Source organism: Mesoplodon densirostris, chromosome 3, assembly GCF_025265405.1.
Source record: "Mesoplodon densirostris isolate mMesDen1 chromosome 3, mMesDen1 primary haplotype, whole genome shotgun sequence".
Taxonomy (NCBI): Eukaryota; Metazoa; Chordata; class Mammalia; order Artiodactyla; family Ziphiidae; genus Mesoplodon; species Mesoplodon densirostris.
The window spans coordinates 71186887-71211788 of NC_082663.1; the positions used below are offsets into that span (position 1 = coordinate 71186887).

Genomic DNA, 24902 nt, shown 5'->3' on the forward strand with positions numbered 1-24902 from the left:
AATAGTTTGAATGGGAGAATGCAAGGCATTCTCCGTGTGGATTCCAGTAAGGGATTATGACTTGAGAATTTCAGCGTAGGCAGGAATTTTTGATAAATTTGTTTTTCTTGGCCTCCCACCTGTCAACGCCTACCATGCTGAAAGCATTGTGCCAAGGGCTAGAGTAGAGAATGTGAAGATGACTTAACGTGCCCAGTGTCCTCAAGTACTTTCCAATCTAATGGAAAAACTAGATGTGAAAATGACTAACTTTATTACAGTAAGATAAAATATCAAAAAAGAGTATAAGAAATAGGCTGGGAGTATGATAGAAGAAGATTAATTATGCCCAGGGGTTCAAGGAGATAGCACGTGAGGTAGGCATTGAAGAATGACATGGATTTCCGTAGGTAGGCAATAAGGGCATTTCAAATGAAAAGAATAGCATGATCAAAGGGAGAGAGGCTTCAAAGTATGTGCTTGATGTGTTTAGGAAGTGGCAAGTAGTCCTGTGAAGACTGGAAAAGTCATAAGAATTACTGAATGTCATGTCAAAAGTTCGGATTTTATTCTGTAAGCAATGGGACCATTTCAGTTTTTGAGATGCGGTTTCAAGCATAGCTGTTTGGGGAGGTATTATTACAGATGCATAAGGAAATAGAAGAGCAGTGAAGCTAGAAGACCTAATGCAGGAATTACTACAGGACATGATGAGGAAGGATGTTGACAGTGGGAAGGGAAAAGACTAGATAGATAAAAGGGTATTGAGAATTTGGAATTGTTAAGGCTTTTTGACTAATTGGATATGAGGTAAATAGAATAGAGGAATAAGTCAGAGGTACTGATGAGAGGTTTCCACTAGGTTGAACCATATGTAATTTTTTTTTTTTTTGACCTTAAAAAACACAGCAGTATATAGTTTTACCTAATAGCTTGGGTGAGTGGATTGATGTGTGACATAAGTCAAGATGAGAAGCAGGAGAGAAAGAAGAGAAGGCATGTGGGAAAGAATGATGGGGAAGTCTTTTTTCTTTTTTTTTTAACGTCTTTATTGGAGTATAATCTTTGCATAGTTGTAGGACGGGTTGAAATAGAAAGAGAAAAAGAGGGCCTGAACGAGAGTAATTGGTGAGGTTGGAGATGCAATATGCGAGTTGGCAGTAGTGTTATGGGTAGAGAGATAGGAAGGAATCAGTGTTGCTTTTGAAGTTTTGAGTCTAAACGCTAGGAAAGATGCTGGTGCCATTAACAGGATAGAGGAGTAAAGAGGAAGAGGTGTGTGTGTGTGTGCACGCGTGCATGTGTATGTGTTTTAAGGATAGTTGCTGATATTTTAGATTTGGCTATAGTCATCTTAAGGTGAAGCTTCTTAGCAGGTACTTGGTAACTTAGGCCTGAAGCTTAGGAGGAAAGCCAGCTTTAGGGAGAACAATTTGGGAATTTTTCTCATAGAGAAGTTATAATTTGAGCTGAAGGGATACTGATATTTCTATGAGTGAGAATAGAGAAATAGACATTTCTGAGGGGAAATAAAAACATAGAAAATACCTTAATTTTAGGATGACTTTTGGCTAAATTGCATAATTTTTTCACCTTATTTAAAAAAATGTTACATAGGAGAAACATTTTGAGAAAGCATAGGGAGAAAACCTATGTCTAAAACAGTGCCTAAATATAGCAGGTGCTTAAAAAATATTTGTTGAATGAATAAATGTAATTTGTTTGGGATATAGGGGAAATAGGAGAGAATAATGGACTTACAGTGGAGAACTTTGAGTGCTGTGTTCTAATGCCTGCCCCCACCTTGGGTTATTGGTGGGAGCAGATGAGTGGATAGATCTGAGGATATTTTGAACTTTTAAAATGTTCTTTGAGATACATTTCTCTTTGAGGTACTGAAAGAAGTTCAGCAAGTAAGGTTATAAATCTAGTCTAATTCAGAAGGTTATATTCTTTCCATATTATCTGATAAGAATTAGGCTTGCAAAGTATATTTTGAAAGTTTAAAGTATTCTCATATTCCCATATCTGTATATGAACATTTTTTGGCCTTTGCTTGTCTTTACTTTTTCCCTCTGCCAGTGACATCTTTCTCACCTTCTCAGTCCCTTGCTTTCTCTGAATTAGTTGCTACTTGTCTTGTAGGTTTCCGTTTAGCCATCAGTTTTTTCAGGAAGTGTATACTAAAATGCTAAGACTGAAGTTTTTCCATATGCCCCCGCATTCTAGTACTTGCTGTATCAGATTGCAGTTGCCTGATTTGTCTGTGTTCTCCATGAGACCTATGTCATGGAGTTCTGTGGTATTAACTTGTTTTTCTACCACGTAGCCCAATGCTTGACACACAGTTTGTTGGAGATGGACTAAATAAAAGGCCATGCCAGACTAAAGTTTGCTTTTAAACTTCAGATTCAGTATTTTAAAGGTATATCTTAAAATACAGGTTAAGAAATGTTATAGTTGCAGTAGGTAGCCACTGAATCACCATACCCTCCAAAGTTTTAGATTGAACATTGTGAAATTAAACAAAGCAAAACAAAAAAATCACACAGTGTTTCTTTTAAGTAGAAAAACTACCCTTCAAGATAGTTTACAGCTGTGTTGCAGTAATGAGTTTGTTGGACCAGATGGTCACAAGTCATTCGTTGCCCTCTTTTCATGTACTTAGTTACTGATATGACCCTGTAATTGTTGAAGTTCTAAGAAAAGGTCAACTGTAAGAATTGGTAGTTTTTTTGAGAAATGAAATTTCACTGATATAAGGGGTTGAGGCTGTGAGGTAGGAACTGATGTTAGCCTCCGGCTAGTAAGTATTGTGCTTTTCCTTTTCCTTTGTTTTTTTAAATAAATATGTTTGATTAGTGTATAACATTTTTTGGAGAGGGTGTGGCTCTTTCTACTCTTCATTATCTGTTTTCTAGGGTGATGGGAGTTAAGGTTAGTGAGAATGAGACTATCTTGGTCAAGTGTACTTCAATATAAACTCTTTTTAAGTCTTTACTGAATTTGTTACAATATTGCTTTTGTTTTATGTTTTGGTTTTTCGCCTGTGAGGTATGTGGGATCTTAGCTCCCCTACCAAGGATTGAACCCGCACCCCTGCATTGGAAGGCAAAGTCTTAACCACTGGACCACCAGGGAAGTCCAATATAAACTTTTGATTGCATAAGCATTGTGTTGTTGGTCCCACCTTTAGTATATTAGTCTTTCAGTAAACTGAATTTTTGGGTGGATGGACATGTAACAGTGCTGTTTCTTTAAAAAATACTCCCACAGAACTTAAACCTCCTTTGGACCCTGTAAATATGTTACCTGTGGCAAAAGGAAACAGAATTTCTGTTCTTTTCTTGAGCTAATTTGATCTGAGATATGTAACTAAATGCATAGACAAACACACAGACATACACACATACTTCTTATTTGCCTGAACACACAAATATACTCAAGATGTCAAACATACACATGAATATTTCTTAAGTAATGCAATTGGTCTAAGGCATACTATACCTCTTATGCTTAGTCTAGTGGTTGTTCAGGTGAATTTACTAGTGACCAAATTTTAGTCTGTCTGCATAACAATGTGGGGGGAAAAAGACAATAAAATCATTTTCTATAAGGTATCTTTTCTATACTTTGCCTTCACTTTAAAAAGTCAGTTTATTTTTCTTGACCACCAGCTCAGACCCTATGACTGTGGGGACTACGTTAGTTAAAAAGAAATATGGAGGGCTTCCCTGTTGGCGCAGTGGTTGGGAGTCCGCCTGCCGATGCAGGGGACGCGGGTTCGTGCCCCGGTCCGGGAGGATCCCACATGCCGCGGAGCGGCTGGGCCCGTGAGCCATGGCCGCTGGGCCTGCGCGTCCAGAGCCTGTGCTCCGCAACGGGAGAGGCCACAACAGTGAGAGGCCCGAGTACCGCAAACAAACAAACAAACAAAAGAAATATGGAGGTTTTAGGAGATTTATAGTAGATTTAGCAAATGTTTTTAGTATATGTCTTAACCAGACTGAAATAACCAATTTCATTTCAGAAAGGACAGCATGTGTGAGAAAATACGATTAACATCTTTTAGAGTTACAGAAAAACTTTAGAAGTTCATGGTATGATCAGGCACACAGAGTTCCAGGTAATTCAGGTGACCAGAGATTTTTTGGCAGTTAGATTTCTGCACTTATGTTTCTCTCTGAGAACTTCAGTGCCTGTCAGTGACATAACTAGGAAGAAGAGCATAGTGGAAAGTAAAAGTGATCTGCTGGGAACTTCAATTTAGTTTCCTTTTTAGACAAAGGAAGCTTGTTGATGGTAGTGCTATTTTAATTGTTTTCTACTGTAGTAGACAGTTTCCATTTAGTATTGTCACGTTAGTTTTAAATAATTGTGTAGTTTGAGTTGTGTCTGTCTATATTCACACCAGGTTGTTTTCCCATTGTATAGATTTCTATATTATTCTACCTGATTAGGAGAGACTAAAAAACACAAAGGCCCTCCCAAGGCCCCTTAAATATACTGCACCAATGTACAACATGTTTATAAAAACATTCATGTAATTCCAAATTTAAAAGTAAAATGATTCCTGCAGCTTGTCCAACTTGTCTCTTGTTGACTTATTTAATACGTAGTTTCATCTTGGATGTTTTATTTTAGATAAACTGATTGTGTAGTGTCTAAGAAAATGAAATCAAGAGACTCCATATCTGTAAGATTTTGCAACCAAAAATTGCAAAACTAGCTGAGAAAAATGTATTTACTTCTTAAATTTCCTGCTGTTTCTTTTCCCAATCTTCCTTGAAAGAGAGAGAGAGGGGGATAGTTTACTTTTAAATAGGAGAACATTAGATATTTTATTATTAAAGTATTAATTTAGGCAAATTTAAGTCACAGTATCTCAAATGCATATTGTCTTTGCCATTCCTCCAAAGAATATATCCACATTGGGGAAAGAGTGGGGCTATTTGAGGGTTTCCTTCTAGAATTGCCAGGAGAAGTGGAAGAATTTCTAGTTTATGAATACTTCGGAGCTTCCAACGTCAATTAATATGTATGATCCGTTACTGTTCAAAAAAGACGCTTTGGAAAAAGAAATTTCCTCTTAAAAATCAATGTTTTAGCAGAAATGAAGATTGGTTTCTCCTGTTCTCTTCCCAAAATTAGATGCAGTGTAAACAGAACTGGAAGGTAGGAAGATAACAGAGGCTTAGGTGATCTACAAATTAATCATCCATTATGCAACAGTATAAAATTTGATATTTTCATTGATGAAGCTGAATTAGCCCCATAGTCTATGTATATTGTATATAATTTATATAATTTTGTATGTATTATTTCATTTATAATAATATCATGCAACCTTCTATGAAGCAGGTACTGTTATTATGTGCCTTTTTTAGATGAGGAAACTCAGGCTAAGAAATTAAGACATTTGCCCATATTTGTACAGCCAAGTGGCAGAGCTAGGATTCAAACACAAGCAGTGACTCTGGAGTCTTTACTCTTAACCATTATACTATACAGCCTATAGAGTGCTTTTTCAGTTTTGTTTTTCATACTTTTTTTTTTTTTTTTTTTTGTGGTACGCGGGCCTCTCACTATTGTGGCCTCTCCCATTGCGGAGCACAGGCTCCAGACGCGCAGGCTCAGCGGCCATGGCTCACGGGCCCAGGCGTTCCGCGGCATGTGGGATCTTCCCGGACCGGGGCACGAACACGTGTCCCCTGCATCAGCAGGTGGACTCTCAACCACTGCGCCACCAGGGAAGCCCCAGTTTTGTTTTTCTTTGAAGGAGTTTAGGACAAATATTTAATGTGTTCTGAGGTTGAGATGGAGATTATTTTCCCTTTTTTTTTTTTTTTTTTTACAAGTGATAGTAATGAGGTACAAAGTATAGAGACTTGACCATAATTATGGAGGTTTCTGATAAGTCCTAGTCTCACCAGTCAGCTTAATCTCTTCTGAAGACGTTTAGGAGGTATCAGTGCAGCCATCCTATCTGTGCAGATATATTTAAAATATTCTTGTTAGTATGATTCACCTTGATAATTTGAAGTGAACAATAAAGATAATTCGAGAAATTCTAAGTTTTGATTAAGACCATTCAATGTTTTTCCTAGAGCAGTTGGAGACTTGTAACAATGGAATGTTTTGAGGATCACGCTCAACTACATATGTGCTCATAAGCCTATTATTGGATAATTTAATTTCAGTTTATAGTCATAATCAAGAATTGACATGTTTTACCTAATGTGTTCAAAACAAGAGTTTTTGGCATAAAAGGAATTCGTAATAATCAGGAAACAAAGTTGTTTATTAAGATTTATGTCTCTGTCTTGAACTGAATATCTGTTTTAATGCCAGAATCTTATAGAAAGTACATAGATGTAAAAACTGAAAATCACAAATATATAAAAGTCTTTAGACAGGTATTTATTATAAATTAGTTGTTGTGTAATGCCTCATGCACCTTTGTGTATCATCTTACGGTGAGTTCACTAGATGAATGAGATTAAAAAATCTTTTAATCTTGACATTTTGCTTAAAACACACCAGAAATTTAACAAGTATCAAGTATACAAAAATAGGTACTTTGTTTAAAATTGTCCTTAACTTTGTCTTTGTTCAATGTGTAAATCTGCTCTGCGGGTTAGCTCCACTACTTTAGGTAATAAGGAATGTACCAGGTTCACATTCCAAGGTTGTCCCATATATTTTTCACAGTTAAATAAACTTCTAGCCTAGAATTTCAAAATATTGTCCTGATCATCTATCATTAAATTTTAGCTCTTCAAGGAACTTTTAATGATCATTGGTCCAAGTTTTTCCTATTAGAATTAAAAACAAAACAAAACAAAACCACAAACAGCTCTTAAAAGCTAAATTCGCTTGTCAGTAGCCTCAAAGACAGTGGTTGAACTAAGACTAGAATTTTAGAGGAATGCAATGTTTATTGTTCTTTCCTTTCTTCCCCTAATACTAATGGTTTACAATTATGTTTTTTCTGTTCAGTTATGATGAAGCTTCATGATTGTTTTTCATCATTTATTTTATTTCTGTCTTATATACAAACTGTCAAATAAATGGGTTGGTTGTTAGAAGAAAATTAACAATAATTCTTTGGGGAAGTTCTAAGTTAAAAAAAAAAGAAAAAACTAAGGAGTCAATGTAAGCTTTCATTACAGCAACCTTACAAAAATAGTCATAGTTTTATTATAGTCTTGACTGTCAACTTATGGCTAGATATTAAGTATATCAGTGTAATATGAGTGTTTATTGTTCTCCTCTGAATGTTTCAAGTTAGACAAGTACCAAAGGAAAGTGTAAAAATATTTCATAACAATTACTTTGTAGATTTGTTACCATGACCATATGAAAATCCCAGTCTGTTTCTAAGTGTGCTTCTGTTTATATCAATCCATGTGGCTTTTATAGGCATAGATTGGTAGTATGGATAATGCTAGAGTTGTAGCCATGGTATAGCCAGTCACTTAAGCAAATCACCTAGTAGTATGGTAGGTAGAAGATAGTTAAATTGAGAGCAGGAAAGTTAAAGGGACAAAGGTATTATTTATTGGTTTGGCCTTTTGGGTTTTTCTGTAAGATGTTATGGGGAAACCAAACGAACTTTTTGGCCAACCCAGTATTTCCCACATGTTTGTTAAGTAAATTTGAAGAGTTCAAATGTGTGGTTATGGAGTGGATCATCTTAAGACAAAAGAGAATAATCAGCTTCATATTGAAATAGGAAATTAGAATAGCAGCCTTTAGACAGTGTCATTCTGTTTTCCTATTTTAGGGCACAAACATTAAAATGGAATAAAGTTTTATTTTCTCCCAGGTACCATGTGCCTTGTTATATCAAGTCTTGGTTCCTTAATACATAGAGAGGCAGTAAATGAACCATTTGTTTCCATTTGTCCATCTTACTCTTGTTTTTCTAGGTAGGCATTAGATTGTAATAAGTGTTTGTATCTTGAACAGGTAGACAGTCCTGGAGGTAGAGAGATGGGCAGAAATAGAAGAGGTGAATATGTGAGGTGATTAGGCCTGAGCTTATCGAACAGAGTAAAAACTGAGTAAATGAATTATTTTTGAGAGACTGAGAAATTAAAAACAATTGAATTAAAATTGGAATGACTGGTTCAGAGTAAAATGTAAATGTCTAAGAGACTGAGAAATTAAAAACAATTGAATTAAAATTGGAATGACTGGTTCAGAGTAAAATGTAAATGTCTAAGTTACATGTAGGTATGTAAAATCTGTAGTAGTATGTTTTTCAACTGCCAATAGTAATTTTATGGTTGCTATTTTTATTCTAATCTCTTAACCTTTTTTCTTAGGTGGTATCATGGAAAACTTGATAGAACTATAGCAGAAGAACGCGTCAGGCAGGCAGGGAAGTCCGGCAGTTACCTTATAAGAGAGAGTGATCGGAGGCCAGGGTCCTTTGTACTTTCATTTCTTAGCCAGACAAATGTTGTCAACCATTTTAGGTAAGTCTTTATTCCTATTATGAGGCTACATACTGTAGCTATTTTGCTGTAGTATTCATAAATACACCTGCTTTAGTGACATTTAAATAATGGAGAAAGAAATGTGTTTTCAATTAAATGATTTAATAAGTGATTTAGAGTAGATACTATTGAATGCTTACATTTAAAAAAAACAGTATTATTGGACTTTTTTGTGCTAATCATAAGTATAGTTATCACTTTTAAAGTATAAAGAACTACAAAGAAACTTTGAGTGGTAAAGCAGAAACAAAGGAAATGTATACTTTCAGACCACAGAGTAACAGAAAATACAGAAACAGTATTTTAAGAGGGCAGTTTAACTCATTTTAGCTTCACTGTTCTGAAGCTTGTTGCAGACATTCATTTCAATTAAACAGGCATCTAGATTTTCAAGTACAGATATCAAAGTTTGTATCAATATATTTACATATATTGTTGTCTTTTATTTCATTTTTATGGGAGCCATTGAAAAAAAATCATCTAGTGCCTGTAAAGTTAACTGATAAAATGTTTGTATACCCTTCATTTTCGGATTTTAAAATAGACTTTAAGAGTACTGTCATACCACGTGTAAAATGTGAAATTATTATTATACTCTGTAAATATTTCAAGAGATCTGTAAACTACTTTTAGCCAAAGAAAAGTAATTAAAATTGCTATTTTGTCTTAAATATGGAAAGTAAGAGTTATCTGAGGATGGATTTATAAATATTTTAATGAATTATGTAATTGAGGTTTGTAAGTCAGATATGTATTTCATATCAAATGCATACATATATCTTTTCAAAAGAAATAACCTCAAGTAATTTGCATATGGTGAAGGTATTAGTAAGTGGTGTTTTAATATAAGGATGCAGATAAAGGAAAAGTATGAAAATTATCGGTTTATAATTTCTATGGAACTTGGTCTTAAAAATTGGTTATAAAGGTTTTTGTTTTACTGTATTTTTTTTCCTGTACAAATAGGATTATTGCTATGTGTGGGGATTACTACATTGGTGGAAGACGTTTTTCTTCTCTGTCAGACCTAATAGGTTATTACAGTCATGTTTCCTGTTTGCTTAAAGGAGAAAAACTGCTTTATCCAGTTGCACCGCCAGAGGCAAGTAAAATATCTTTCAAAACTTTATTATTTCACTTTACTAATGGGGTTAGCTCTTGTTCAGTTTCTCGTGATGTTTATTATAATATAATTCAAGATTTAATCCTGGTTGTAGTGTCAGCATAACTGGCAACTTCTTTAAAAAAAGAAAGAGTAATTTTCCTGTTACTTTGTATTTAAGTTACTAGATTTTTTTTATTGTACTGTATGGTGATACCCTAACAAATATTTCTGAATGAATGAGGAGTAATTACTGATATCATAGTGCTAATGCTGAAGTTGCTGCAAGATTCTGAAATGTCTTCTGCACCATTGGAGAAAGGTTACTTTATATGTTGTGTAGTGTATTTAAAATTAAATGATAACTCATATTACCTGATTAAAAACATATTGGTTATACTGTTAAAGAATTTCTGTACAAACAACAACAAAACAAGATGAGCATTTCCAGGGTTTGGGTATTTAGAGGCTCAGTAAAAAATAGTTTGAATGATCCTACAGAATTTATAATGTGGGGTTTTACTGGCTTTACCTTTGTGTGGACATACCCAATTTGACTTTGACATAGAAAGTTTATCTTTTGTAAATCAATTTTTTTATGGTTTCTAGCCAGTAGAAGATAGAAGGCGTGTTCGAGCCATTCTCCCTTACACAAAAGTACCAGACACTGATGAAATAAGGTATTTTATAATATAATCTCGTTTATAGGCATTTGAAAGACTGAAAATTTGTTGCTCTTGGACTAGGAAGGTTTTGGAAATTGAGGAAATAGCATCCAGCAAAGCATGCCCTTAATATTAAGTCCATTGTTCCTGTCCCCCTGTGTTGGCTTATCTGTTCAGACTGTGAATTTGGATCAGAGAGGCCACAGTGAAGATGACAGGAGAAATAACTTAGCTTTTATTAGACTATCTCTGACAAAGTAAGGAGAGTTCTTATATATAATTTGTTTTTATTATTTCTATAGAGTTTGATTTATTATATAATTTGATAATTATTATCAAATTATCTGTATCTTTCTATAAGTTTAGCTTTCTGATAGAAAATTTGTTTATTATTGGTAAAATGTTAAGGCTACTTTGAATAATTAATAATTCTGAGTTTACAGCTTCTCATTGAAATCAATAGCAGTATTTAAAATGTAGTGATAACTTTTGGGAAGCACTAAAAATTTCTGGAAATATGGTATTTTAAAAAACAAAGATTCAACTATCTGAAATCTCCAAGTAGGCAATCCATTTTTATATGATTGCCCTCAAAATAACTTCTCACTTAGTTCTTATTGGCACACCTTTATTTGTGATCTAAGCTGGAAAAGCCAGTGAAAGAAAGAGAAGGGAAAGAAAAACAGCACTGAACTGCAAATTTGGGAATTTTGGATGATTTGTAAATTCCCAGTGGGGTCATCTAGGACAGCAGCTCTCAAAGTGTGATCCATGTAACCCTGGGGATCCTTGAGATCCATTCAGAAGATTCATAAGATCAAAACTATTTTCATAATAATACTAAGACATAATTTGCCTTTTTCACTGTGACATTTATATGGTGGTTCAGAAGCCATGGATAGTAAAACTGCTGGTGTCTTAGCACAAATCAAGGCAGTGGTAACAAATGTATATCGTTTTTCACTGCCCCATGCTTGCAGTTAAACAAAAAAAGCCAGTTTCTCTTACGAATATTCTTGGTGAGATAATAAAAAATATTTGTTTTATAAACCTCAACCTATGGCTACACATCTTTTTAATATCTTTGTGATGAAATGGGACATACTCATAAAGCACCTCTACTGTGTACCACAGTTCAATGTCTTGAGGAAAAGAGGCGCTTTGAGAGCTGAACTAGCTGCTTTTTTTTTTTTGTGCACATCATTTTCACTTAGAAGAATTACTGACAGGCAAATTATGGTTATTCAGACTTGAATATCTGACTTTTTTTTTTTTTAAAGAACAAAGTGAATCTGTTACTTCAAGGGAAATAACTGGCAGTATTTGTTGCCAATGACAATTTGAGCTTTCGAGGAAAAATTAGTATTTTGGAAACCCTGTATTTGCCATCAGGAGTTTGACAGCTTCCTAGACACTTAATGACTTTTCTGATGAAATTGGTGCTGATATTGAAGAATGTGATGTTTTGATGCTGTATAATGTGTTTATATCTGGATGATCTGCACATCTCAGTGAATCAGTATTTTCTAAATGATCAATGCATGATGTTACAAAATTATGGCTGGGTAAAAGATCCATTCACAGTGCAAGATAGACCAATAGAGGTTATTGGAATGGTACAGAAAGTTCATTGATACATAGTTTTAGATTCCACATTACAACCAACCTCCAAGAAAATACCACTAGTCAAGTTTTGGGGTTAATGTAATAGAATATCTATAATTATCTGAAAAGCTATTAAAATACTCATCCCTTTCACAACTACATATTTGTATAAAGCCAGATTTTCCTCATATACTTTAAGCAAAAAAACCATATAACAACAGATTGAATAAAGAAATGGAGGGGGCCTCCCTGGTGGCGCAGTGGTTAAGAGTCCGCCTGCCGATGCAGGGGACACGGGTTCGTGCCCCGGTCTGGGAGGATCCCATATGCCACGGAGCGGCTGGGCCCGTGAGCCATGGCCGCTGGGCCTGCGCATCCGGAGCCTGTGCTCCGCAATGGGAGAGGCCACAACAGTGAGAGGCCCGCATACAGCAAAAAGAAAAAAAAAAAAAAAAGAAAGAAATGGATATGAGAATCCAGCAGTTTTCAGTTAAGCCAGACATGAGATTTGCAAAAATGCAAGGCAATAATATTCTTATTAAACTTGTAAAGATTATAATTATTTTTCATTTTTTATGTTACCATGTTAATAGGGTATATTAATATTTTAAAAGGAATTAATAAATATTTTTAAACATTTACATTTTAAATTCTAATATGGTAATTATCAATAGATATAATCCATGTAAATGAGTAAATGAAAGCCTGTTAGGGTATCAATTTTTAAAACTGTAAAGGGGTCCTGAGAGACCTTCCAAAAATTGAGTACTTCTGATCTAGGAAGATGAAAATTTAAACAAGAATTAGAATGACAGAAATATGTATGAAGTTATGAGTCTTTTTAAATTTATATATACCTGAGAAGTATTTTTTTTAAAGTAAAAACATCTGAAGATTAATGAGATTTAATAAAGCACTTTAACCTGTTTTGAGGAAAAATGCAAAATAATGCATAATTAATCTTAGGATTATGATGTTTCTGCCAGTAAGCTTTTTATTTTTCATGTTTTTGTTTTTTTGCATCATAAAAAGTTTGTAGTATAGAAACAAGTCAAAATTTAAAAAAAAAATCTCTTAGGACTGCTTTTGACCAAAAATGAAACTTGTCATTTCTCATTTCTCTTTGACTTCTATTTTAATATATTTATTTGGGTGGTTGGTTCCGGAAAGGAACAATTTATACTTGGCTAAGTGGTAATGTCTGCCCCCTTTCAGCTAGTGAAATACTGGTCATTGTTAAGGGTTGTAGAATCAAGGTAGAATGCAGTATTCTGTGCTTATTCAAAAAGAGTGCATCTGAAGCATCGTGTACAAGTTTTTATTCTTGAACTGGTCCAAGTAACAGTGAAGCTTCAGATATTTCAGAGAAAAACAAAGTTTTCAAAGGTATGAGAAGAAATTTACTTACTGTAACTTTGGTTTGTGAATATTAAGACTTAAAGGAAAATTTATTTAAAAAATACATATATATTACAGATAGGGATATAGATACAGGGTCAATGGTAGCATCCAGTCAATCTTAAAACCTTAAGCACTCAAAGGCATTTGTTCAAGCCTAAAAGGAAAAGTTCAAGGAATTACTGATGGTTTTATATTGATGACATACATCAACAACTTTTTAATCCTGTGATTGTGTGGAGGTTGAAAACATCTAGATTCCAATGAAAAGAAACTAGATTGTGTATACATCCCTCCACTCAGGTATTGGTAACAGAAAAAACATGCATGCATTCTCATTATATATACCCTTTGGTACCACTTTCGGAGAAAGAATGCTCTACTTGTTGGACCATGGATAGCTGAGTGAATTAAATAAACCCTAATGTCTTTTATGAGAAAAATGTTACGCTCATAAGCATCTGTGTGATAAGGCTAATTATGCTTATTTAAAATAAACTTCTTCTAAAGTAACCTTATCCTGTATATGTGGAATGAGTTAATAATATTTATTTAATGTTTATAATTTTATGTCTAACCTATATCTGAAAGAGTAATAACATTGAAACTTAAATTTTAAAGTTCAGTTTTCTTGTAGTTACACCCCAAAGCCTGTAATATATGTATAATTACTGTTTACATAAATTCCAGTTTGAATCTAACAATAATCCAGTGATACAGATAGTATAGGTACTGTTATTAAACCCATTTTGTGCATGTCGAAATTAAGATTCAGATAAGTGTCTTTTACACGTAGATGATGACAGAAACAGGACAAAAATCTAGAGTATTTGACTTTAACCCCTTGCGTTTTCCAGTATCATATTATCTCTGTGAGGTGGTACATAATCAATTAAATTTCCATGTTTAAAAATTTTATTTAATTTTAATAACTTCATAATTGCTATTTTCAGTTTCTTAAAAGGAGATATGTTCATTGTTCATAACGAGTTAGAAGATGGATGGATGTGGGTTACAAATCTAAGAACAGATGAACAAGGTCTTATTGTTGAAGACCTAGTAGAAGAGGTGGTAAGTTTTGTTCTTCTCCTTCTCAGAATTCTAAATACTTTTTAAATTTTGGAACTTGTCCATAATCAGGGAAATTAGCTATGGATATATTTCTTTTATGAAAAACCTCAATTCATAAGTACAAGTAATTTTTCATTAAAACATATTTACTGTTGGTAAATGCTATTTATTTGTAAAGAGCACAACCAAGCAAGCATGTTTTAATCTGTAGTTGCCAATATTCAGGATGTTTTCATGAGTTTCTAAAAATTAAAAATGTATTAACATGTGTGCTTATTTGTATCCCTTTTTGTCTTCTTGGACTTCCTCATAAATGATATTATGTCCAACTGATCATGGAATCTCAAATGGTTGCACGTTTGCTTTCAAACTCTTTATAAACTCTCCCAAATATATGTATAATTTTCTAGTAACCTTGGAAAAATGGAGTTATATTACACATATATTATCACATGGTTCTATATTTTGAATATTTCCCTTGTTTTCAATGTCATCACAAAATACATTATCAGTAGTCTTAGACACTAAATAATCGTGTTTGTGCATTTTTAGATACAGATCAGCGTTCAAGTGGCATATGTATTTCAGATACAGTATTGAGTATCACTGAAACATATTAAACATTGTATTATAGTTTTGGAATTCACTCTTCTCTTTCGGATTTGTCCAGCAGGATGGAATGGTTGTCTGTTATTTTTTTTATTTTTTTATTTTTTTTTAAATTTATTTATTTATTTATTTATTTATTTATTTATTTATTTATTTTTGCTGTACGCGGGCCTCTCACTGCTGTGGCCTCTCCCGTTGCGGAGCACAGGCTCTGGACACACAGGCTCCGCGGCCATGGCTCGCGGGCCCAGCCGCTCCGCGGCATGTGGGATCCTCCGGGATCGGGGCACGAACCCGTGTCCCCTGCATCGGCAGGCGGACTCTCAACCACTGCGCCACCAGGGAAGCCCCTGTCTGTTATTTTTTACAACCCTCAGAGTGACTGTTTTTAAATTATGCCTTGAACCTGGTAATATGCTGAAACCTGTGCTCTGATTATTGTTCCAGGAGGACGGCAGTGGAGAATATTTTTCTTTGCTATTAATTCTCTTGTCTGCCTATTCTGGCAGCCAGATCTTGATATGTAGCAGTAAAACATACTGAGGAAAAGTGGGAGGAGTTGAGGAAATGGTATGATACGTTCCATACTCATAGTCACATAGTTACTTAGTGGAAGAGCTGGGATTAGAACTAATTACTAGATTAGAATTCTGTATTCTACAGCAAGAGTGATATTTATTCTGTAAGGACAGGAAGTGTTCAAACTGAAGAATCTTAACATCTATGTTAGTTTTACTACAAAGTTTCTTAGTAGTATGTTGGATTTTCTTTCTGCTGTAACCCTCCTACCCCCATTATTCTGATTATTTAAAGGAATTGAGGTGTAGTTGAACTTTCCTCTCAGGCTCTTCGAACTCTGGGTCAAATTTAACAAGATAAATTTTAATAAGGATAAGTGAAAGTTATCCATTGAATATAGGGGGGGAAAAAAGCCCAGTTTAAGATAAGGAGACATGACCTAACATACAAGGAAAGAAAAAAAAAGGAGAACAAGTTAACAACTCAGTGTGAGTGAACAATGTGATGTGGCTGTTAAAAATGAATATGGTCATACTTTGAATTAGTAGTGGAATGGTTCCAAGTTAGAATTATAAACAGTTTTTACTTCAGTATTTAGAATAATTTTTCATAATGGTCTTCATTGGAACATAGTGAATCCTTGTAGATTGGAGAGCCATTTGGAGATTGTCTAGATTTCAGACATTTGGTTGCTGGATGGATTTAAGGAATTTCCCACCCAGAAATTCTAATTTTCATTACTGTTCTCCAAGCACATTTGTACTATATTATGTCTTAATTCCAGAATGTAAGCTCTGTGAGGATTTTTGTCTCTGATTCAGTGTGTACCTGTTGCCTAGAATAATAATAATCTGGCATTAGCAGCCATTCAGCAAATGTTTGTTGAATGAATGGATGTCTCTATGCCTATTCTTTCCCCTCTTCCTTGACACTCCTGCCCTGCTAAACTGCTTTGTAAAATTTGATTCATCTATCAATTCGGCTCAGATGTTGCCCCTTTTTTCACACCCTTTCTTAGGCTATATTGTTTCTTTGTGTGTTTCCATAGCACCTTAACTTTATATCCCATTACATTTAAAATTAATTTATTCTGTAAACCTCTTATATAGAGATTAACTCCTTTTGGGCAGTGATAATGCATTTTGTTTTTATGTAATTTGTTTTTAGCATTTTATAATATAGAAGGCATTTAGCAAGTGTTTGATTTTAATTTGGTTAGATATTTGATATTTGAGTCAGTACCAAATTTAGAGAAGTAAATCCATGTGTACTTAGTTCATTTTTCTACCTTTCCTTCGTTATTCAATGGAAACTTGATGTCAGGTACTGTGCTGGTTACTAGGACTACAATTCAACAGATATTCAGTGAAAATTATGTGCCAAGCGTTGTGCTAGTGGTTGTGGTAGTCAGTGTTAACAAAAAAATGGCTCAGGTCTTAAGATGCTTATAGCCACGATAATGGAATGAATATCACCTAGTGTATCTTAAATAATGGCAATATCAAATAGAGTAGGGTAAAGTTCAAAAGATGAAAAAAGAAGGATGTCTTTTCTATTCAGAGAAAAAGTTCATGTTTATGTTTTAGGGACTCAGTGTCTTACTGAGGAGGTAGTGTTTGAGATAGATCCTGACTAGATGGTTTAGGTTTTAACTAACAGGTAGGAAGTACTGAGTGGAAAGGACATTCTAAGTAAAAAAGAGCAAGCTACAGTGGTGGGAAAATGTAGATTAGCAAAGAGGTAGTTTATGAGTGACCATGGTATAGATACCTAAAGAGAAATGGTAGTATGAGACAGGAAATGTAGACTTGAGTCATATGGTAAAGGATTCTGGTTGTAAACTGAGGAGTTTGTGGGCAGTAGAGAGGTACTAAAGGTCTGGTTTTTAAAATGTGTTTATTTTTGTTTGGTTTGGTGTTTCTTAATGCAGAGCAAAGTTGCAGTTGAAACTGATGAATCCAGATTGGAGTGGTGGGGTGGGATGGAGCACAGAGGTAATTATACTAGTTGGCTGTTGTTAAAAGTTTAAGAAAAGAGAGGAGAAGGGCCTGGATTAGAGTAATCACAACAAAGAGAGAAGAGGACTAAGGGGGAGAGTTTTGGAAAGACCTTTCATGAATAGAAACACCTTTTCTTGTATATACATAAATACATATGAAGGGCAGGGTGTAGATATGTTTGAAGATAAGATTTTATTAATTTTAATAAAAGTATATTAATAATTACATAAAAACTGTCTTAATGTCTTTCCCTTTAGGGCCGGGAAGAAGATCCACATGAAGGCAAAATGTAAGTCTGTGTTAACTATTAAAAGGGAAAAAAATATATTGTAAACTTACTAATTGGAAAACTTTGATCTAAAAATATTTTAAAAGAAAATTGATACTTCTTGAGCTGACTTAAAAAATGTTTTTATTTGGCTCGAGTTGATTTCTATTTTCTTAAGGACCTAGTGATAATGAAGGTGGCTTATACCTACATCTCTTATATCACCAAACTAAAGACTTTTTGATAAACAGTACATTAATAACATTATGAATGTCATAATTCCTCACATTTTTTTTTGTTTTCTTACTGATTTATTCATAGTGTTTCTTGTTTTTGTTGCCATTACCTTTTATGTACTTTATGGTTCAGTTTTTTTTTTTTTTTTTTTTTTTAAGTCAGAGAGCTTTTCCCCCAAATTATGGTTCTTTACCATATTAATAAGATTCTGCAAGGACTTTATTTTCATAATTTTTTTCAGGCTGATTTTAAGTATAAGGGCTAATTCAAAGACCAGGTATTACTATACCTACTACTTGCCACCATTCTTATCTTATATTCTTACTATTTGCTACATTCTTCTCTTATATTCCAGAAGTTATTAGTTGCTTTTATGGGAGATCACTCCACATGGTGTTTCAGCTTTGCTCTAATTTTATTAATGTCCTCGAAGATCTTTTTTAGTGTCCTTCTCATCCCTCTTGATATTTATTTGTATATACGTTTTCTTTTACAGGGCTTAACTTAAAAAAAAAATTTCTTTTCTTTTTTTTTTTTAACATCTTTATTGGAGTATAATTGCTTTTCAATGGTGTGTTAGTTTCTGCTGTATAACAAAGTGAATCAGCTATATGTATACATATATCCCCATATCCCCGCCCTCTTGCATCTCCCTCCCACCCTCCCTATCCCACCCCTCTAGGTGGTCACAAAGCACCGAGATGATCTCCCTGTGCTATGCAGCTGCTTCCCACTAGCTATCTATTTTACATTTGGTAGTATATATATGTCAGTGCTGCTCTCTCACTTCATCCCAGTTTACCCTTCCCCCTCCCCATATCTAAGGGGCTTAACTCTTAATCCAAATTCTGTTTTACTCATATTATTTTAATAAACTGTTCATCTAATATGTTTTTAGTGGAATATTTTTTTCTTACCTTCCTGTCGGCAATTATGGATGGAATTTAAGGCTTGCCTCTCAAGTATTTGCTTATTCTGAATTCTAACCATTAGAACATGAAAACAAACTGAATACTCCACTTTTAGTCATCTAATTTAGTTCCCACCCTTTCTTAAGTGGAACATATGAGATTTTCTGAGTTCATTTTCCTTATTGTTCTGTGTAGTTGCAAAGTAGCCTTCATCAGTGAGACTGTACTTTGTTGATTGTACTAGTTTGAAGTCTTCTCACTACCTATGTGAGGAGTTGCAAATTCTAATTAATGTTTGGAAGAGGCATACAGATAATGTAAGCAAATGAACTGGGTCAGGTGTATATATTCCCATTTTTCTCAAATTACAATAATCTTAATCTTTCTTATTTTCCCACTTTGATAGCGATCAAGGAACATGGAACTGTTTCGCTACTGTAAGAAAATAACACTGCAAGTGTGGTAGTAAATGGAAACTAACATTCACTGTTTGTATCACAGAAGACTGCAGGAAGTCAAAAACTAGACCGTGTTTGCCGGCAGTGAGGTGACCGGTCTAATTGATGTGTGAAAGTGTGTGAGTCTAGTGTTATGAAAGCCTCTTGATTTTCAAGAGAAGCAAGAAATCTATATTTTTATCCCTATTTAAAATAATACCATAAATTCTTTTTAAAAAGAAAAGAAAAAAAAGAGAGGTCAAATACCAATAAACATTTAAAGCTATATCCAGTTTTCTTATAACGTATAAATCCCAGTTTCACTGGGAAATCTTTTTTTAAAATTTAATACATTTGTGATCGTTCCATATTCTGAACTTTATAGTTTTCTACTCATTTGGTATTTAGCATAAGCTAAATTTGCATTGTTGGTTTATTTTCTGTATTTGTCAGCTCCCTCTGATTTCTTAAGGTGTTGACTGGCAGTGAAGCATCCTCAGTAACATCCCCGAATGCCTTTTGAGACTAAATAGATTGTATAACTTTAGCTGTGTTCCTTTTCAGCTCCATATTTCCAAGACACAAGTACCAAGTCCTGCTATTTTTATCTTCTAAAATATGTCTTGAATGTGTGCCTTCTTCTCAGTCTTAAGCAACCATATTCTAGTTCAGGCCCTTTTCATCTTGTACCAGGACTTTGATGTAGCAATAACCTCTAAGTTGGTCTTGCTTGACACTTTAGTCTCCTCAAATCCTTTCTTCTAACAGCTAGAATAATCTACCTAAAACATATATCTGACTGTATTACTTTCTCACTTAAAATTCTTGCCTGATTCTCTTTACCTTAGCAGAGTCTGAAAAGATCTGATCCAGGTCTTGTGTCCTTTATAAGTCCTATCTCTTGTCATTTGTAGTTTTATATTCTACTCTCTAGCTTGTAGATCTTCAAATGCTTAGTACTGTTTTTCTCCTTCGCTCAAGCTACTTCCTAGGCCAGAATTCCCCTCCATTGTATTTGGTTAATGCCTATTCTTACTTAGAGACTTAACCCATTTATCACTCTTCCCAAGAAGTCTTCTGTTATCTTCCCCCTTATTCACCCTACAGAATTGGTGCCCTTCTCTGTTATTCTAAAAATGCCCTCAGCATGTACCTATCACTGCTCTTTGTTATATTTTCTACATTCTTTTTATAGTTATACAGTATTTATGTTCCTTTTTCTTACTACAATGGGGACTTCCTAAGGTCACAGTCTCATTTTTCTATTATTGGTACAAACCATGTGCTTGAAATATACTCATTTTACATGTGGTAATAAATGCCTGAATGAGGAAACTCAGATCCAATCCTTTCAGAAAACAGTATTGCCAATTTGTTCTCTAAATGCTATTTTTTGCCCCCTCCCCCTTTTAAATTCCCTTTTTCTCCTTTATTCTAGCTATAGAGAAATATAGGATGTGCCTTTGAGGTCATCTAATCAACTATCCACTAGAATATAGAAATGCTGTTTTAGCATTTGTAGTAAATGGTCATTTCAGCTGTGTTTGAATGCAGTATGGAACTTTACTGCCTTTTAAGGCAGCCTGGACTGCTCCAGTTATTGTATACTTGTTTTAAATTATTCATAATTAGCATTGGGAGCCTCAGGAAATCTGAATTAAGGGTTGGAATAAAGTTAAAGAGAGAAAGTAAAAGTTTAACATTTTATTCATGTGAAAAGGTAAAAATTCAGTTATATTTTATACTCTGACCAGTAATAATATGGATAATTTAAAACAGTATGAACAGCCTCTAAACCTGTAACATTGGATTTTAGGGCATTTATATATTTTAGTCTTGTAGTATTTTTACTTTCCAACTTGTTCTTTAAGCCACGATTAAATATAATTATAGACCCTAAGAATATATGGCAAAGTGGTAGAGAGGTAATCTGGAGTTGTCAGCTTGGTATTAACATATAACATGTCTTAATCAGCAAGATAGATAATAGTCCTTCAGATGAGAGATTTTAAGTAATCTGATTACTAGTAATTAATTTTTAAACCAGATGTATCATTTTATTTTAAGGTAAATTATTTAAATACTTTAGTTATTATATGCAGTAGATTTTGACTAATGCCTTTTCTAATAATTTCTAAAGGCTTATTTTAAGTATGCAGAATATAAAATATTCTGACAATCTGATATGATAGGCCATTAGCTCCAATAGAATTAGTAATACTAAGTCATTCTTTTCTTTCAGTTCTTGATGTTGGTATCTCTTCTTTCTCATCATTCAGTCTTATTTTCTGGCTTTCAGTAAAGTATGAATCAACCATGTTGATTTGAAGAGAGAACTTATAGGGAAATTCACTTTGAGAGAAGTATGAGAAAAATTAATCCACTAATTTTTTTTCTGGGCAGCTCTGGTGGGCTCTACCTCTACCACTCCCCCCTCCTAATAAAAAGAAAAAAGAATGCTAGTTATGATGTAAGCTTAACAATTTGTCATTATCAGAATTAAAATCATTGCTGTTTTTGTATTGGTAATTAATATGGAAATTGTAGTTCATACTAGATAGTCCCTAATTTTTCTATATCTTGTTGAACTTAGGCATGTTTACAAAGTGTAGTAAAAAATGTAAAAGGAATGAGGTCATTTGATCAATTGCATTAATCAAATGCAATTGAATTAAACTTATTATGTTAGTTGTTTAGTTTTGATGGTATAACAGCAAAAAAGACTTTTGATTTACATATTTAATTTATTCTCTTTTCAAGATGGTTCCATGGGAAAATTTCCAAACAAGAAGCTTATAATTTACTAATGACAGGTATTTATATATTCACTTTCCTTTTGTAATGTTGTTATTTAAAAAGAATAAAAAAGTGAACCAACCATTTATCATGTATTTGCCTTTAGCATTCATTTGATATTTATGTATACTGTAATTTCTTGCCCAGCACAGAGAAATTGGTGTTCTTGGTTTTGGGTGTTTTTTAGTTGAAAACATGCAGTATAAAATTCAGTGCAGTGCATTTTCCTTCTGCACCAGGCCCCTGTATTCTTCCTTAGAAGCAGTGCCAGATGAGTGTTTTTCCCTGTGTTTCTAGAAGTTTCGTGTCTGTCTTTCTTCCTCACCCCTACTTGCCCCGCTACACATACCCCCCCCCACACTCTCACAGGAACATACAACACACTTTTTTCATGTTAAGATGTATTTTGGGAAATCATACCGTATCTGCATATATAAATTTTCATTATTCTTTTTAATGACCATAAGCTTTCCATTGTATAAATACCATAATTTATTATCAGTCTCTTATAGAGGAATATCATGTTGTTTTCATTTTCTTGCTGTTCAGGTGCAGCAAATGTTCTTGCATTTATCTTTGTACACTTGTAGAATTATAAAATTGGGCCTTATTTAAAATATGTTGATTTTAACATTTCCTAAAACTGTGTGGTTACAGAGATATGCAAAATAAAAATTGAATCGTACTGTGGGTTTATTATTTAAAACAAAAACTATTCCATTATCACTTATCCTAACTAAAATTTAAGACTGAATTAATTTAGTTACCAAATATCTCTTCAGGAAACCATGCTTTAGAAGGACTTGAGACAAGTTTAAGCAGTAATCTGTAATTTAGAAGTCTTAGTTCTTTAAAAATGACCAGAGTTCAATGTATATGATGAATAAACCACTGATCATTTAAAGATCTTATCTGAGTTACTGTTCAAGCCATAAGGCATTGCCTTTAATTAATAGTGGGCTCTTTTGAAAGATTTATGGCAGTTTTAGGAAGTATTCAATTTTATTGTGGGGATATAGGTTAAAAATTCATTAAAGAACATGGTAATTCTATATGGTAGTAACAGAGACCAAATGCTCAAGCAAAATGACATGCTACCTGCTTTCAAAGTGGGACCAAAATATTTATTTTAGTGAATTTACTGAATTTTGAATATACATTTATGATTTTGAACTTGCACCACCAAATACCTGAGGCACTCACTCTTGTTTTAGACATGTAAATTGAAAAAGAGCTAAACTTAATTTCCTTAGGTTAGTTTTTATTTTCTTTCGGTCATGTGCTCTTTTAAGAGTCTGATGATTTTCTCCCAGGAAAAATACACATAAGCACTTGCATGCACAGTTTTGCAGTAATTCCTATTCTTTGTATTGAACATGAAATTACTTGGTAGTAAGTGCCTTGGGTAGATGATTGGAACTATTAGTAATTTACATAAAAATGACGTCTGATATTCTAAGTGTTCATTGTGCTTTCCTAAAAGCAATCATGTTCTGATCTTTTCTGTCATTAGGACTTAAACAGAGAAAAGGTAAAAAAGCATCTTAGTGGTAAAAGTCACTGCCAATTGCAGATGTCAAAAAGACTTCTCTAAAATTAATATGAAAATATTTAATACATGATAATTTGCTTCTGTATGACTTTTCAAGATCGTGCCTATTAAATGAAATATAGTACATGTGTATTGATTTTGATTAGGTACACAAATATTTCAGTTGTTTTGAATCTACTTTTGTAAGCTTTTGGTACTATTTTATTATAGTTATGACTTTTTAATGTTTAATTGGAAGCATTACTTAAGTACAGAGTATTCTTAAGTAAAATTCCCTTTAACTTTTTTAGACTTTTCTTTTGCAAACAGAATATAGTAGTTTTAGCCAGTAACCCCATCTGTGGTTAGAGTATTCTTTCCAAGTTATGACAGGTGTAGACTTATTAACCAGAAGTCAGTGCTGCACATTTCTGCCCTGTATTTTTATGTAATAAAGACAAGCAACATCATGGGTGGTTGTGCCTCATAAACCAGAAAATACAAAAAGAAATTGCCTTAAAATTATCTTTATTTTAAAAAAGCTTCAGGAATTCTCTGGTGGTCCAGTGGTTAGGACTCGGCGCTTTCATTGCCCTGCAGTGAAATCTAGGTTCAGTCCCTGGTCGGGGAACTAAATCCTGCAAGCCGTGCAGTGCGGCCAAAAACAAAACAAAACAAAACAAAACAAAACAAAACAAAACAAAAAACAAACAGACGTTCCTGGTGAAAATTTTACATATGTTTTTGACTTTTGAATGTATTTTGTAATTATACTACTTAACGCTTTTTCTTTTTTAATTTGATAATTAGGGAATAAAACTAACAGCTTAATTTTTATAGTTGGTCAAGTCTGCAGTTTTCTTGTGAGGCCATCAGATAATACTCCTGGTGACTATTCACTTTATTTTCGGACCAATGAAAATATTCAGCGATTTAAAATATGTCCAACACCAAACAATCAGTTTATGATGGGAGGCCGATATTATAACAGGTAAGTTGTGAGAAATTTTTAGTTTTAATTTTGGCAAGGAGAGTTGAAATCTTGATAATATAATATCAGAATCAAAATTATATAAAAGTTTGACTTTGTAATATTTAAAATTATAAGACATTTTATATAATTTAGTAGCAGTCATATCCAAGAATTCTTTAGCTAGTGTCAAATGTGAATATAAATTAATAACTTTTTATTTCCTTCCAAAATTATGTAATTTTTTGATTATTTATGCACAAGTTATTTGCAGCAAATTTGCTAAGTCCATACATTATC

At 33.7% G+C, this 24902-nt stretch overlaps 1 protein-coding gene across 1 annotated transcript in view; it reads left to right on the forward strand.

The window, feature by feature from the left end:
* Nucleotides 1-24902, forward strand: part of RASA1 (RAS p21 protein activator 1) — a 110202-nt gene that overhangs the window by 42156 nt on the left and 43144 nt on the right. Inside the window, exons 2-8 of the mRNA XM_060093133.1 lie at nt 8310-8462; nt 9450-9585; nt 10195-10265; nt 14207-14324; nt 17710-17741; nt 22066-22118; nt 24473-24623. Coding sequence (XP_059949116.1) covers nt 8310-8462; nt 9450-9585; nt 10195-10265; nt 14207-14324; nt 17710-17741; nt 22066-22118; nt 24473-24623 — 714 coding nt within the window. The remainder of the gene's footprint in view (nt 1-8309; nt 8463-9449; nt 9586-10194; nt 10266-14206; nt 14325-17709; nt 17742-22065; nt 22119-24472; nt 24624-24902) is intronic.